General features: G+C 33.0%; 3 protein-coding genes across 3 annotated transcripts; 1 reads left to right on the top strand and 2 right to left on the bottom strand.

Annotated features, from left to right (window-relative positions):
- Positions 1-2,487: 2,487 nt before the first annotated feature.
- LOC104731127 (uncharacterized) lies at positions 2,488-3,636 on the bottom strand. The gene is made up of 3 exons (XM_010450399.3): positions 3,483-3,636; positions 3,012-3,118; positions 2,488-2,913 (listed from the first exon to the last, which is right to left on the bottom strand). Exons 2-3 carry the CDS (start codon positions 3,073-3,075, stop codon positions 2,717-2,719), a joined length of 261 nt encoding a protein of 86 aa, XP_010448701.1. The 5' UTR covers positions 3,076-3,118; positions 3,483-3,636; the 3' UTR covers positions 2,488-2,716.
- A 3,335-nt stretch (positions 3,637-6,971) lies between these two features.
- Positions 6,972-7,846, bottom strand: LOC104731126 (protein SPIRAL1-like 5). The gene is made up of 2 exons (XM_010450398.3): positions 7,460-7,846; positions 6,972-7,314 (listed from the first exon to the last, which is right to left on the bottom strand). Exons 1-2 carry the CDS (start codon positions 7,679-7,681, stop codon positions 7,231-7,233), a joined length of 306 nt encoding a protein of 101 aa, XP_010448700.1. The 5' UTR covers positions 7,682-7,846; the 3' UTR covers positions 6,972-7,230.
- A 6,376-nt stretch (positions 7,847-14,222) lies between these two features.
- LOC147930316 (uncharacterized) lies at positions 14,223-16,744 on the top strand. Its single transcript, XM_087479871.1, has one exon. The coding sequence runs from the start codon at positions 14,550-14,552 to the stop codon at positions 15,651-15,653; it is 1,104 nt and encodes a 367-aa protein (XP_087335997.1). The 5' UTR covers positions 14,223-14,549; the 3' UTR covers positions 15,654-16,744.
- Positions 16,745-17,053: the final 309 nt, after the last annotated feature.

Raw genomic sequence — 17,053 nt, 5'->3', positions numbered from 1 at the left:
ACTAGGTATTCGCTTTAGACTGGTTATTTAAAATTTGGACATCTGCATCTAGAAAATTGAAAATCTAGCCTTAGATTTACTCATATCAACGTATTGATTGAGAATATGATGCCCATAAATGTACATTAATAGAACTTCAACATTATAACGCGTTAATGATCAGTGCAATCTTACTAATACTGTACATAGTATATTTATATATAATTATGCCAAGTAATAATATGTAAACATTTACTGTCCTTTGAAATTGCGGAAAATTAAAACTTGAGCTTTTAGATTAAAAGAAAACTAGGTAACACAACCCGCACTATGTGTGGTATTAAATAATTATTAAATATTTTTACTGTAATTTTTATTTACAAAATCTATAATATTTATCGGTAATTGGAATCTAAAATTCGATTGTGTATAATAATTAAAATTTAACCCGTGAGAATTATTATAATATTAATATTATATTATTATATCATATGAACAAAGAGTTCTTAAAATTCATTTTAAAAATTTTATGAAAATATAATTTAAGGATAATGTATAATTAAGTTAAAAAGAGAATATAAGAATTTAAATTTGGGTGTTAATTATATTTTTGGAAAACTGATGTAAATATTATTAGAAACTAATAACAAATAAAGGAAATAGTGTTTGGAGCTCTGTGAGTACGACACGTCATCATTTTGTGTGAGAATGTTTCTGTTTTTAATATATAGGGGATATATATATATATTTACAAATTTATAAAGAATTTGTATAATAATTAAAATTTTACCCGTGAGAATTATTATAATATCAATATTATATTATCATATCATATGAACAAAGAGTTCTCAAAAATTCATTTTAAAGATTTTATGAAAATGTAATTTAAGGATACTGTATAAAAAGAGAATATAAGAATTTAAATTTGGGTGTTAATTATATTTTTGGAAAATTGATGTAAATATTGTTATAAACTAATGACAAATAAAGGAAATAGTGTATGGAGCTCTATGAGTGCCACACGTCATCATTTTGTGTGAGAATGTTTCTCTTTTAATATATAGAGGATATTAGACAATATCCCATATTGAGAGAAATAAGATTTTTGGGGCAATATAAATAATACATTAATCTCTCCACTCATTGCCAATTGGTTTTGGGTTGAATATACATGTTTACTAATATGGTATCAGAGCTTATGGTTAGGTCCAACAAGCATTTCACCACAAAAAATGGTTTCCCACCTATGTGGTCCATATAAGTGGTATGTCTTATCGTGGATTAAAAAATTCTCTCGATTGTGGGTTCACCCGTGGATGTCCAGTTCCATAAACTTCACGCTACAGATGTCTAATCCTGACGTAAGGGGGATGTATTAGATAATATCCCACATTGAAAGAAATAATATTTGTAGAGCAATATAAATAATATATTAATCCTTCTATTCATTGCAAATTAGTTTTGGGTTTGATATTCATGTTTTACTAATAGAAAATAAAGTGGAGAAATATGAAAGTAGAGCAATGATTAGTATGTTGTTGTTGGAGAAGGTGACTGATAATTGTAACCACTACTAATTTTGGTGTTTGACGTTTGTAAAAGGTGTATTAGATGTATTTGGTATGTTTTTGCTGTTAGCTCCATATGAATATGCTTGATTGGAAAAGGAATCCAATATCAAACTTCTCCCATAACCAACTCGTAAAGAATACGATTGGACTCTTTTTTGATTTGGTTCTTTGAATTTCAATAACTATGAACTAAAGAAGATAAATAAATAAGAAGGATTTGCCCCCATTAAATTATTTCATAACATTCTTCTTTGGATTCTTGATTAATACAGTTTTTTGTCCTCTTGTTAATTTGGTTAATCTTAAAATGGAATTATGAAATAAAATAATAAAAAGCTGCCTATACTACCTGCTCTATATTCTCTAATTATTATATTTAGAGATCTTTGGTCCCAGCATTAGGGGCTACAGGGATATCATATTCTATTGTCCACTTCACATCACATGATTTGGTTTATAAATAAATGTTCCCTAGCTATCATTGTTTGCTCCATTTTTTTTTAATTTAAGTATTTAACAATTAGGCTCATAAGTTGATGGATCTGATTTAGGCCAAAGCCCATTAGCTCTGTATGAAACACTAAGCTCATACAGCTCAGCTCTGAATGAGATTGAGAGCACTTGTAAAATCATGACTCAGCTCTTACAGTTTAAGGTCAATCGTTTCTCCAACCTGCAGTAAGAGACAAAAACCAAGTGGCTTGCGGGAAACTGGTATTGGTTTGGTCGTTTGGAGCTAGGGCACATGCCAGCTACAACTTGCAAGTGGTTGCTACAAGATAAAATAGAGGAATATCTAATGGGCTTATTTATGTGTTTTGCTTGCATAAACAATGTAATTTTGATCTTCAGTCTTTATAAAATTGGTGGACAAAATCACTAGTGAATGGAACCATATCAGTTATTTACTTGATGCATATAAAGTATAAACTAGACATTAGTACAAAATTCATCATTTGATCACCATATAATTCACAAAGCACACATGATGCTTCTAAAATACCAAACCAAGTGATCGACTTAAAAACAGCACCAAACTACACAATGTCTACTAAACATCTTACAAGGGTTTATCACGCTAATTAAAGACTCGGTTATTACTTATCAGAGACGATTTATATTAAGAGATTCTTATTAAGAAAGAAAAGTTTGGCAGATGCATGCAACTAGCCATCTTCATCGTGGCTAGACCATGATTGAAGAAGGGAATACATGAGCAGTGGACCAACAAATGGTGAATAAGGCGGTGGTCTACTGAAGGCAACCATAGGCTCTACCGTTTCCTCGATCTTCTTCATAGTTTCTCTTTCCCTAATGTTCCCGTTCACAGGTTTCTTGGGTACAATGGTTCTTACCACTTTACCTGCTTCTCATAAAAACAGAGTCACTCTTTTCGTTTTCTTCCTCATGATAAATCAAAAATCATATGAAAATGTGGAATTTTAGATAAAACGAGTTTACCTTTTGATCCTGAGACCTGGAAGATCGGTTTGAGCTTGTCTATAAGAGCAGGAACACGTCGCATGAGGTTATGATCTATGTTGGTCTCTCTCTATAGCTTCACCTATCTGGAAACCAAATTCGTGAATGTCATGAAGCAAGCAAGAACAGTAGAGTAACGTATCTATCTAATCACTGCAACATCTGAGCAACTCTAAACCATCAACACAAATCAATGATTTATGTATAAATTCTTATCATCAAGAACTTCAAGAAACGATTGATTTTGCAACAGGAATCAAGAACTCATCAAGCAAAATAAGAGCAGGATAAAACATTAAACAACTGAAGTTAATCTTCCTAGTAATCTAAAAACAGAGCAAACTTGATTTTAAGCAAAAAATAAATTAAGATTATAAAGACAACAATAATCAAATGAGAAAAAATAATAATCAGAAATTGTGATCAACGTAAAAGAATACGACCACTTACCAGATTTATAAAAAACTGAGCAAAATCAAATGAGTGTCTCAATTTCTCCTTTTGCAAGAGCGTTTGCTTCAGACTGTGTAGATTTGTTCTAGTTGGGATAATTCAATGTCAGTCTTGGCAGAGGAAGGTTTGAGAAGGTCCGAGACTCTTGGGTTAAGTTACATAATTTTATAAAATAGCCTCTCACTTTTTCATTAATTCTTATTTGCCCCATATATTAAATATATATTTTCATACTGGTCCAGACATATATAGTCTAGGGATGTCAATCTGGCTGGTCCTGCCTGAAAGCCGTAAAGCCCACATATGTTTGAGTCCGGTCCAGTCTAACCCGAAATATTTCCAAACCTATATTTCAAAATCCGAGCCCGACCCTAATAGGGCTACAGAGTTTTTCGGGCTTTTCCGAGCTTATCTTACAAATCAAAAATTTCAAATTTATAAGTCTTGAAAACCATTGTTTAAAGGTGCATTATAAAACAAATCAATCAAAATTTTAATAATTTTATTATATAAAGTTGGGTTTTGAAAATTAGCCATTAACAAGATTTTGACATGTGTCAAATTATTAATTTCAGATTTTGACATGTATAAAAGTAAATATTTAATAGAAGAAATTTGATTACAACAAAAATCAAATATTTTGTTATAAAAAATATTAATAATAGAAAAAGATAATTATCAAAAACTACAGAATTTATTTAAAAAAATACAAAGTTTTTTAAAATAATTATAAGTAGATTATATATATATATATACATATTTCATAAAATTCGAAATTATAATATTATTTACTTATTTTTAATTTTAATTTATTAATTCTACAAAAAAATAGAAAAAGAATTAAGAAAAATATACAGTTAATTATTATTTCTAAATTTTGTAAATACTCACTTCTATATAAACATAGATCGTCTCACTTTTAAATAATTTATTTAAAATATTGCTTTCAACTTTGTTTATTTGGACAATTTTCTTTAATGGAAAGGTAAATTTTTCTTATTTTTTTAAACCAAAATTTTCTCCTACTTTCTTCTTTTTTCAGTTGGGAATAGGTAATAATTAATTTTCTTCTAATTTTTCAACCTTGATTGGTTGGTCATAAACCCTTCCTTTTTTTGCAAACATAATTGTTACCATTATTCATTCAATCCCAAAGTGAGATAATGAGCAGAAGCTCGTCAACCTAATGGATGGATAAAATAGGCTAATAAAACACAAGTTTACAATAAACATAGATAAATAGATTGGAAAAACATAAATCGTTGTTGATAGATCCATAGGAGCTCAAAGACTGTAACACCTACGTTTGTGGAAAGGTTTAAAAGAATTGATTTGGCCACATATGTCACTAAAATGCACTTATTTTTTTGGTCAAGAGTCCTGAGAGAACTTCATGATGAGTGACCTTCCTAGAAGTGATTGTTGGAACTGTGAAAGTAAGGACAAAACACAGGCAAAGATCATTTGTTGATTTGTAGGATCAGTAAACATGTTTTTAAAGCCTCTCAGACATAACAAACCGCTCATCGAATATGGGTCGGTCCACGGGCTGGGAATAGATATAAGGGCAACTTAGGAAGGTGGACCCATGGACTGAAAGTGGACATGTGCTCACTAAGCAAGGTGGCGGTTGAGGTATTACAGAGACAGAGGCTACATCATGGTGTGTCAAAGACATTTCTACGAATACATTGAGAAATTTAATATTAGTTACTATCAAAAGATTTTGTGACGTTAGAAAAAAGTTTTTAATTTCATTGGTTGTTGGAGAAAGCCATTTTGAGATAGCAAGAAGACGTGATCATGTTCTCTCCACACAGGTGTATGGCAGATTTGAGGTTCTCTCTATGGTGGAGAAGGTTGGACACAAGGTTATCTCCCCAAAAGAGGAAGGTGGAGGAGGTTAGACGCAAGGTTCTCTACATAAAGGATGAAAGCGGAACCGAGGTTTTCTCCATGGTGGTCATACATTATTGTGATGATACATCATTGATTAGTATATTATGTAATATATTTTTTATTCAAAATGTTGTTTGAGCCAACAATTTTAGTAATTAAAAAAACTATACATAAGTGAAAGTAAAATAGTTGGCTTAATGTGTTCATATAGACATTTTCAAGGTGGTGATAAAGAATATATTTGTAACACAAAGTATATTTAGGTGTAAAAAACCACACTTTTAAAAGTTATATAATTAAAAAAATTTGTAAATGGATATAAATCAGTGTATTATAACAAAATAAAATTTAGAAATAACATACAACAAATTTTAATATATTTTTGTCAAATTTAATTTAATTTATAAAACTTTAAATCCGCACATCGGGTGGGTCCTCATCTAGTTTATCTATAATCACTACAACCAACTTAATTTAAAAGAAAATTTTTATATCTAAATAAAAATTTTATACTTTAACCAAATAAAACAATATATAATTCATATAAAATATCATAGATAAAAAAATTATAAGTATTAAGTAAGGTTATTAAGTAAATATAAAATTTTTAAACTTTATCTAAAAATAAATAACTAATCAAATATTGCAATCAAACAAAAATATTAACAAAAAAATATAAATATATTTGTTAAAGAGCTTTTCAGGCTGGTTCAAGTCTAGTCGGACTAAGTCTGAAAAACTCTATAACCTGAATGGGCTGAGCCCAAGAAATCTGATTTTTATGGACATATATTTAAGTCTGACCTAATATTTTCCTGAGCTGAATCGGGTCAGCTTGTAGATTTTGACCCTAATTGAGATGTCTAAATAGTCTATTGATTTGCTGGTTTGATTTTTTTGATAAACTACATTTAAATGAAAACATTTCAAAGCTTTTTCAAATTTCTAAACAACTTGCATTAAACGTGGGGAGAGAAACAAGTTTCTTTAATAAAATTATCTTTATAAATTCAAGATTTCAAGTCCGTATCTGAATTATGTATGACAAGAGGGTCCAAAAAACTTAAAAGAGCACATCATTTATATTCTTGTTTAAAGGATTTAGGAAAGAAAACATTAGAACATAAAGGGCCATCATGAAGAAAGTATTTTAAACAAAAGACACATACAAAAACCTTGTTTGTTCTTAAATTTTTTTTTTTTTTAAATTGTCTTTATCTTTGTTTTTTTTTTTTCAAGACTCATTTATTGTACTCAAATTCACGGTTTAGTTTATTTTTGTTACTATATTTTAAGTTTATAATTTTGTGATATTTCAACACCACAGAAATAAAGGTCTAACTTTTATATTTTGCTTAGAACAGTCAAAATACTTTGATCAACCCTCATCTACTGTGACTATATTGATGTTGTAGATACAACGTAATTTCTTGTTGTAGGATACAACGTAATTCCTTGTTGTAAATATCACGAATTGTCCGAGTTATATGATTTAGTTGCATACCCATGTGCAAAAGAAGAAGCTTCACTTTCCGAATTATTAAAAAGGAAGAAACTTCGCTTTGATCCAAATGCAAGCTCAAGGAGTGTCCAAATGTTCAATATATATTTATATATATATTACTGAAAATATCGACTAGAAAGTAGAAACCATTTATATATATTCCACAAGTGGAAAGAAATTAACTGCAAACTCAAACCACACATTCCGTACGTAAATATAATAAAATTACTAAACTGTAGAGATCTCGATAGGGATATCTCTACAATATATATTATATATAAAGATATAGTAAAAGCCGATCACTAGAGCAAGATACAAACCCTAGTTTTATATCTTCACAATTTATTCCTTTACTTTATCTCCGAACAAGTATCCAAGAGATGAGCCTCCACCAGGAACCGATTTCACTTTCGTCGTTGGACGATCCTGAAATTTTAATTCTTAGAACCCTTATTTAATCTGTTTTCTTAAATGTATATATTACATATATACCGGAAAAATCAAACCTGAAGAATCAAGAAAGAGATAGAGTTTAAAGAATTAAAGAATAAGAAGGAAAATAAAGACTTACGGTGACGAAGTTGCCGGAGTTTTGGCCCTGAACTCTTTGGTAGTTGTTGTTGTTAGAGATCTTGGGCTTCTGGTCAGCTCCATCTTCCTCGGTGGAATCTACGCCGTACGGTGGTGCAGGCTTTGGGGCTACCGGTTGAGGAGTTTTTGGAATCTCATCGTCTGACCCAAAAAGATAACCTAACGAGCTTTGTCCGCCTCCAGAGCTCCCACCTCGGCTCATTGTCCGATTGATAGATTATTTAATTTTTAACCAAACCCTAATTAATTAGCAAACAACTCGTTTCGTACGTACGACAGTTTTTGCAGGCAACACTGAGTACTAAACAATAAGTTATAAGAAAGAGATGCTTAAATAGAGGAGGCGGAGAGATTGTAAAGGATTGTGTAAGAGGTGTAAAGTATATAATACATACTCAAATCATCAAATTAGTGATTTTGGTAAGCTTTTAGAGATGATTTTAATCAATTTACAACATTTTGTTATATATTTTTTTCCTATAAAAATCACCTAAACCTTCATTTTCATTGATTTTTTTATAATTTTCACTAAAACTAAATATCTCTCTAAACACACCTTTAAAATAATACTGATATTGGTAAATATTTTATAAATCACCATTTGAATAATCTTAATTAGAAATATTGTAAAACAATTATCAAAATACCACATTTTTAGGTTTAGCAAGGGTTCAAAAACTAAAACATGTGGTAGTTTCAAATATTATGACCAATAGCATGATCAAAATTTTGAAGACTTTTTAAACATTCATAACTATTTAACATAAAATCTTCTTTTTTTGACAATATTTAACATAAATTCTGTGATCAGCACAATATATATATATATATAGTTGATGAACCCACTCAAACCTATATGTTCTCAGCATATGCGCATTTCTTATATACAACCAATATGCTCATGAAAATATGATTTTAAACGTTTACATTTATATTTTTTTTTTTCTTATATGAACTATATACTCTTAGATTTACCTTGGACCAAAGGGCGTAATTTAATATCTAATATACATAACAAAAAATTATGGTTGCCTCTTTGGAAAAAACGAAATGAAAAACACTATATAGTTTTCAGATGTTATCCATGTTGTGGAAATTGGATTTTATATTGATGGTTCATATGTGATGTCAAATCTAAATACTACGAGTTAAGAAAAAAAAAATATAATTATATTTTTCAAAGTCATCGGTTGAAACTGAAAAATATGACTTTGGAAAATATGTATACCTGAATCTATATTTGATGCATTACCTCTTTCCTAAATTACCTCTTTACAAGAAATTAAACTCGTATTCTTCTAAACATCTACGTTTTCGACGTGTTTATATTCAATCAATCATTAGGATCCAATTCTATATCGGTAAGTGTAATATATTTAAGAATCACATATTATGTACATAGATTAAAAATGAATCACGTGATTAATTAGACTCATAAATTTTTTTGTATACATATGTTAATTTTTTTTATCAGTACATGTTAACTATTTGTATTCGTTTGTCCGAACTTGAACTCAATATGCTGGCTGTCTATCTCATCGAATATTTTTTACTATTGGAGAATTTTAAAACCTGCACCAATAGGAAAGGCGGTTAAACTCGTTTGTGACATATATAAAACTTATAGACACACACAATATTCCAAAATAAAATGAAAATTATGTTACCTATAATAAGCCCGTCATGTATCTTAATCGACAAACCCAGGTGGGTTGGGGCCAAAACTTTATTAAATTATTTAATTTTCATGTCAGTCTTTTTATCATTTAGTGAAGGGACGAGAAAATAAAGTATCGTAAATAGTGGGGTTAAATCGAAGAGTGTGATTGCAACTTAAAACAAATGGGAATGGCTACTACTATAACGAAAGATAAAATTACTAAAAAAGTAACATTTCCTGATTATCTCTAAAGGCCAAAAGTCTAACTAAAGAAAAATTTCCTACACATATATGTACTAAACCATCATTTCTTATTAGGACCTTCATTGTCTATTTGAATGATTGTGTTTGGGTTTATTGTTCATATTTCATTTGTAAAATATATTTATAATAATCGTTTTATCTTTTAACTGCATGGCTGAATCATTTTGACTATCCCATTTTATATTTAATAAGTGGTAATGTCTGGTAGTAGTATGAGAGATTGGTTGTTGTGGATCTCATATTCAATCCTTAATACAAACGTTTAAAAGAAAATTTATAATATCTAAAATCTGATTCTAGATACTAAAAAAATATGGACCAAAGTTTGGAACAATAAAGCTCTTTTGATTAATCAGACAAATATCCTGTTTCATCCACATGTTTGATTGAAAATTCGAGGAGACTGTTTACTTCCACTCACCTCCTATACTTCCATTCAGAACCATATAATAACGAGAGAAGTATCAAACTATCAATATATAGTAAAAGGTTACATAAATGTTTCCAACTCTGGTCGGCTGCAGAGCAATCTAGGAAAACAACACAAAACCTTCGAACAAAATTAACAAAATAGGATAGGTCAATTCTAAAACTCCTTCTCTCTCTAGAATTTCTCTCCTCCTTCTCTCTAGACAACTTTTTCTGGGCTCGTCGTTTGCCTTTCCGGTTTGCCCTTCCGGCGACGGAGAGGGCTTCTCCTTTTTAATTTTTCTTTCTTTTAAGCCTTCCTTCTCCGTCCCATCCTCCCTATGCTTAGCTGTCCTTCGTCTTCGGTCTGGTCTTTGGTCTTCTTAGCGGTGGTTTCCGGTGAAAGTCTCGGCGCGTGAAGCGAAGTCTCGTCGGGGTGGGGTCGCTAGAGCTTCTACGGTGAAGTTGCTTGAAGACGGTGACGAATCTATGGATAGATCTGGCAGATCTGGGTTGGCGACTTCGTGCTCCGGTGGTCTCTCTGGTGGGTTTGTTTGTCTGTGGTGAGTCGTGAGAGTCGGAGGGCTTCTTGTGCTCTCCGTGGATCGGTTTTTGGTGTCTCTTACGCCGGATCTGGTCCTCTCTCCTCCAGCCGAGGCGTGGCTTTGTTGTAGGGTTTGGTTCGGTGAAAGGTAAGGTTGGCCGGCGCTTAATGGAGGTCTTGAAAATGCAAGGAGAAGGTAGTGGTGGGTAAGTCTTCTTCTCCGGCGACTGCGGTGTGGTTGTGTCTCCTCCCCGATGCGGCTGTGGCTTCATTTTTTGGTGGGTCAAGAAGCTTCTGATCAAGTCGCGTTTGTTCGCGGTGGAGCTTCTTTCGGGGCTCACTCACCCAATCGAAGCTGCGGTTCGCGGCGGAAGTCGGTGGGAGACAGGAGGGTGTGTTGCTTTGTTGTGGTGGTTAGCCAAGGATGTTATATCTCTTGGGCTTTCGTGGGTTTTGGTTTGTGGAGGGTGAAATGAGCCACCATCCTCTATTAGCTGCCACGAATTTGCCTCCCCGTGACCGGATCTGAAGAGTCTTACCTGGGGTCGCGGTGGTCGCTGTAAGAAGAAGAAGGGTGTTAGTTCTGAGTGAGCGGGTTGCTAGGTTGGGACCTGTCTTCGCGGAGCCTTTGATCGGTGGCTTGAGCATGCCGGAAGATCGGTAGCGGGTCAGGAGGGTCACCGGAGAAGAAGCTGCGATGGAATTTGGTTGCTTCCGTCAAGGTTTTTATCTGGTGTTCCCGACGCAAAGCTGTCGTTCTTGCACCCACTGGCATTAGTGTTTGAGCCTCTGTCATCGGTTATCAGCAAGTTCCGATCCCCTTTTCCGGCAACAGATTTGATTTTCCGATGTACCTCTTTTTGTAACTATTGGATACTTTGTAATTTTTCAAGGCCTAGCCCACTTTCGTGAGAGGCTCATTAATGTGAATATAAGTTAAAAAAAAAAAAAAAAAAAAAAAACAAAATAGAAAGAAAAAAAAAAGATTATTAAGAAAATATGATGGGACCGTACAAAGGCGTATAAGCTTTGTTCCACTACAATTAGTTGGGTAGGAAGGGCACTGGTAGGACATCAGTAGACTATATGAGTGAACCGTTACATTAACTACATTATTTATTTGTTAATCTCCTTAATAATTAACATATTTGTAGGTAGATATGTACCTAATTACACCTAACTAGTCTTTATTAAAGCCACTTTAACCACCTAATTACTCTATATATTTAATATTAAGAGTCAAACCATATATCATGTCATATTTAGGTTTTTTTACTTTGAATGCAAATACGATAGTTTCAATTCAAATCTTTTGATTTTTTTTAGAAAACGGACGGAATGAACTGAATTCATAGAGCAAACAAACAAAATTCTTGTTTTGACATATTAAAAAAAGTTTATATAGAAAAAATCAATTGATATGAAAATATATATTTTTAATGACCAATATATATATATATATATATATATATATTGAAGTGAAAAAATCTAGTTAAATCGGATCGGGCTAGTTGTATGACATTAGAAGATTGACTCCAACATGGTTGGGCAGATGAGACGTTATATTGATATTCTTAACGTGACTATTTGGCACAGTGGTGTGTAATGCCATTCGAGCTAAGGAGTGTGCTTGATATTGCCAAAACGAATGAGTTATTCTATATGGTTATAGTTTTAAATTTTGGTGGTCGGTTACGTGAGAGGTTGTTTTTGCACAAGCTAGCTTAACTGATGGCCCCAATTGAAAATTATTCAAGATAATCAATTTATAAATGGGCCTAACTTTTAATCAGTGTGGCCTAACATTATAATGCTGGATCGTACGAGCCTTTAACTACATCTGTCCATGTATGCCGATCAGTTTTTGGATATAAGATGCATTTTCGTGTTATTGCAAAAACATTTCACATTTTAGATTAGGAAAACATTTACAATAAACTCAGTTTACTATTTGCGATGCAAAGAAAACTACAAATTATATTTGAAGTAAGTTACTCATACAGTCATACTTATGAAGTTTTACGAGGGGAAAAAAGGGAGAAAAAAATCGCGTTAAGGTTGGGCCGCATAATGGAATGTTTTTTTGTTTCTTTTCCTTTTCTATAATATAATATTAGAATTATTATATCTCTTTATCTCTCGTGCACTCCACCACCATCGATCAAAACGCTTAGGTCGGTTGCTTCCAAATTTCCCGTGACGTGAATTTCCCTTTTCCCAATTATCATTATACCAACCCCACTTTCGTTATACGATATATAATACATTCCAAAAGAGAATCAAGATTCTATATCTGTAAATGCTTATGTGACATTATTCCGTTAATTAATGTATATCGATATAATATAGTTCCACTATGTTTTGTGTTAAATATAATTTTTTGGTTAAAGTTTTGTCATGTAAAAATATGCACATATATCCCATATAAGAGAGAGAGAGAAAAGAAATTACAAAAAGAAAACGTAAAATTCTCTATAAAAATATGAAAATGCCGAGAAAATTGCGTAGCCGTGAACTATACAATATAGAAAAAAGTGAAAATGAAGGCATGGTGATATTTGATATTTCCTTTGGTTGTACTTTATCAAAGATACTATTAGACATCTTGCAGATGATGGAAGATTGGATAACTACAAACAAAATAGATATTCATGGGATCATGCTATTGCTGAGGCTAGCTCACGGATAATGGGCAGAGTAATCGTGGCGTGCAAGCCGACATAAAAAGCACACATCATGAATCAGTATAATTTACGGTCCCTTTTCAGGCTATTTTTTCTCCCACTTCTAAAATTGCAGTTTCTCATTTATCAGATTCATCCATCTCATGACTTCTAATTTATCCAAGGTTGTCTATTAGGTATAAAATTAGACATTGTTGATACATAATCACATATAATTAAACACATAATCTATAAATTATAGACTATAATCATATATTGAAGGCATGAAGTGTATATGAATTCTGATTTAGTCGGATCACCAGCTTAATTAAACTAATCATACTTGACAATATTATAGTTTCTCATAATTATTTTTTCCTACGGTTTACATTATCTACTGTCAGTTTGTGTATATGTGTGTTAGTTTTAATTCGTTGATTCCCTTGCGTCTATTTTGCTAGCCATTTATTTAGATTGACTAGGTTAAATTTAGTCTATTAGGTTTAGTTTGGTGTTCTCTTTGACCTTTGAGTTTTGACATTTTTGATAGGTTGTTAGAGGGATTAGTTAGAGATTTTGACTAGGAGGCTTTTAGTTAGAGATAAAAAGTCTCAACCACCAATAACTTATCTCGTTTAATATAGTACATACAATTGTTCTCATAGACACATGTGCATACGTAATATGATATTTAAAACCGTTACAGAGTTTGGCAAACGACATTGGACGATTAGGCCGTAATATATATATATATATATATATATATATATATATATCATTAGTGTATCTTTTTATAAGTTACAGTTAAAAAGGTTTGGCTATTTTGTAAGGTTTGCATGTGCAGTGAGAATCTGATCGGTCACATATACATGCCAATGACATGCGAACATTTTGAGATTAACGGGGTTGGTGTGCCGTGAACAATATTTTGGATTATGATCAATTCTTATATATTCTTTTATTCTGCCTCGATTGGCAGCCACGTATTTTTTTTTTACGTATTTAAACATTTATTACCATCATGATATGTTAAGTTTAGAAATTGAGGAAAGGTTATATCAGAGTATAGTGAACCGGGATTAATTAACTGGTTTATATATTGTATTGTTTATGTAGGATTAAGCTTCCTTTTACTTAATCTTAATCTAGTACATATACAGCTGTAATCATTCATTTACAGATTAATGAGAATAACAAACTTTCTCTCACTAAGCTCAGCTTTCTCTTCACTCTCTCTCTAGTTCTTGCTCGATTCTGTGTTCATCTTCTTCTTCTGTTCAATCCTGATATGGTATCAGAGCATCATCGATCATGAGCGCTTCTTCAGCTGAGCTTATTCTCATTCACATCATCTCTTTCATCATCTCTTTCTTTTTTGATTTTTGTTGTTTCATCGTATTAGCGATTCTTCAACTCGTGTTCGCATACGATTCTCTCTGAGTTCTTCTTTCTTTGACCTAATTGTTTTTCCGATTCTTATTTTGCTTTCAATCGGAACAATCTCTTATACTCAATTCGATTCTTCATCAATATGGGATCAAATCAACGTCCGACTACTTCGACGAATCAAAATTTGCGAAATCTGGGTGATGCAGGTACGGATCTCTACGAGAATCCTTATTTCCTTCATAGTACTGATCATGCTGGGTTGCAATTGGTTTCGGATCGACTTGTTTCGGGTTCAGATTTTCATTCTTGGCGTAGATCAGTACGGATGGGTTTGAATTTTAGGAATAAATTGGGATTTGTTGATGGTTCGATTCAAAAACCTCCCGTAGATCATCCGAGTCATGGTTCTTGGTCACGTTGCAACGATATGGTTTCCACTTGGTTGATGAGTTCAGTTTCAAAGAAGATTGGAGCTAGCTTTTTGTACATTCCAACTGCAGAAGGTATCTGGAAGAATCTCTTGTCTCGTTTCAAGCAAGATGATGCGCCTCAGGTTTATGAGATTGAACAGAGGCTTACTTGTATTCAACAAGGTTCTTTGGATGTTAGTGCGTACTACACTGAGTTAGTAACACTTTGGGAAGAGTACAAGAATTACATAGAACTTCCTGTTTGCACTTGTGGTCATTGCGAATGTGATGCAGCTGTTCTTTGGGAACGTTTGCAGGATCGTAGTAGAGTAACTAAATTCTTGATGGGGTTAAATGAGAGTTATGAACAGACGAGAAGACACATCTTGATGCTGAAACCAATACCAAGTATGGAGGAAGCATACAACATGGTTACTCAAGATGAAAGACAACGCACTGTTTCTCTCAAGCCTCTTGTCAAGTCTGATAATGTCTCTTTTCAGACGACTGGTAGTTATGAAGGTGATCCTTCTAATGGATCGTATATGGTGGAACCGTGTGAGTATGTGGCAGCTTACAACACTTATAGACCAAGGGGTAATAGACCGATGTGTACTCATTGTGGGAAGATGGGACACACGATTCAAACATGTTTCAAGGGTCATGGTTATCCACCTGGTTACAAATATCCGACTCAGAACAACTCAGGTCAAGGACAGAATACTCAGAGACCTTCCTTTGTGCCTCGTGGTCAGGCTAATCAAAACAATCAAGGTCAACATTATCCTCAAGGTCAGTCTAATCAGAATTTTGGTCCACGATCTGGTATGTCATAACCAAGGATGGTGGCGAATGTTCAGGTTGATGGAGGCATGCCGTATTATCCTCCTGCTCCGGTTAATGCTTTTAATCTGGATGTGAGTCAGTTGACTTAGAGTCAAGCTCAGGATCTGATCAGTCAACTTTCTCGAGTTCAGATTACAGAACCAATGGTCAATCAACTATCACATGTTCAGGTTTCCGAAGCTTCAGCGCCTAAAGTTTCTTCTTCTCGTGCATCTATTACAGAATTAGGGGTTATGGCTCCTCAATCGTCTTCTGGTACAGTCTTCAATATCTCTTCTAATCTTAGATATGAGAATAGTAATCTCACATATAAACATCACGTTCTCTCTTCTCTTCATAGTGTTTTGCCTAATGGTGCTTGAATTATTGATAGTGGGGCAACTAGTCATGTTTGTTGTGATCTCTCTAAGTTTAGTGAAACTTTTTTAGTCTCTGGCATCACAGTAGCTTTACCTAATGGAACTAGACTCCCTATTAACCAAACTGGCACCATTCATTTGTCTGATTCATTGATTCTTTATAATGTTTTCTATGTTCCATCCTTTCGTTTTAATCTCATTAGTGTTTCGACTTTGCTGCATGATAATCAATGCTCTGCCCATTTTTATCCTACATCATGTTTCTTACAGGAGTCTTCTCAGGGATGGATGATTGGGAGTGCTAATCTTTTTCACAATCTTTACATCTTGAATGAACACTCCCTATCTACACCTGCTAAGTCTCCTGTCATCAATCAAGTCTCTGGATCCTTTGTGGATGAAGGAATTCTTTGGCATCAACGCCTTGGGCATCCTTCAAACGCCAAGTTACAGCTTATGTCGGGTAATATTTCTCTTAATAAAACAAGTGTCTCTCGTCTAGATCATTGTCCAGTTTGTCCATTAGCTAAACAAAAACGTTTGTCTTTTCCTTTTCATAATCATGTCTCTGAGAAACCATTTGATTTGATACATCTAGATATATGGGGTTCTTTCTCGGTAGAGTCTATAGAAGGATACAAGTATTTTCTTACCATAGTTGATGATTGTACAAGAGTGACTTGGATATATATGTTGAAAAATAAAAGTGAAGTTACTCATGTCTTTCCTACGTTTATGAAACTTATTGCAACTGAATTCAATACAAAGATAAAAGCAATTAGAACTGATAATGCCCCAGAATTAGCTTTTAAGGATCTTGTTAAAGAACATGGCATGTTTCATTTCTTCTCTTGTGCTTATACTCCGCAACAAAACTCAGTAGTGGAAAGAAAACATCAACATTTGTTAAATGTGGCTAGAGCTTTGCTTTTTCAATCAAATATTCCTCTTGTCTATTGGAGTGATTGCATTACTACTGCTGCTTTTATCATAAATAGAATACCATCTCCTTTACTTGATAATGTTTCTCC

The sequence above is a fragment of the Camelina sativa genome, chromosome 12 (assembly GCF_030686135.1).
Source record: "Camelina sativa cultivar CO46 ecotype springtype chromosome 12, ASM3068613v1".
Classification (NCBI taxonomy): domain Eukaryota; kingdom Viridiplantae; phylum Streptophyta; class Magnoliopsida; order Brassicales; family Brassicaceae; genus Camelina; species Camelina sativa.
The sequence above is the reverse complement of the archived record's forward strand: the minus strand, read 5'-3'. Positions and strand labels throughout refer to the sequence as shown.

Excerpts from the sequence above, each read along its gene's own strand:
- LOC104731127 (XM_010450399.3), bottom strand. The coding sequence starts at position 3,075 with ATGCGACGTGTTCCTGCTCTTATAGACAAGCTCAAACCGATCTTCCAG. Across the intron at positions 2,914-3,011 it reads CCAGGTCTCAGGATCAAAAG|GTAAAGTGGTAAGAACCATT; the intron begins GTAAACTCGTTT and ends TATGAGAAGCAG.
- LOC104731126 (XM_010450398.3), bottom strand. The coding sequence starts at position 7,681 with ATGAGCCGAGGTGGGAGCTCTGGAGGCGGACAAAGCTCGTTAGGTTAT. Across the intron at positions 7,315-7,459 it reads ACTCCGGCAACTTCGTCACC|GATCGTCCAACGACGAAAGT; the intron begins GTAAGTCTTTAT and ends TTAAAATTTCAG.
- LOC147930316 (XM_087479871.1), top strand. The coding sequence starts at position 14,550 with ATGGGATCAAATCAACGTCCGACTACTTCGACGAATCAAAATTTGCGA.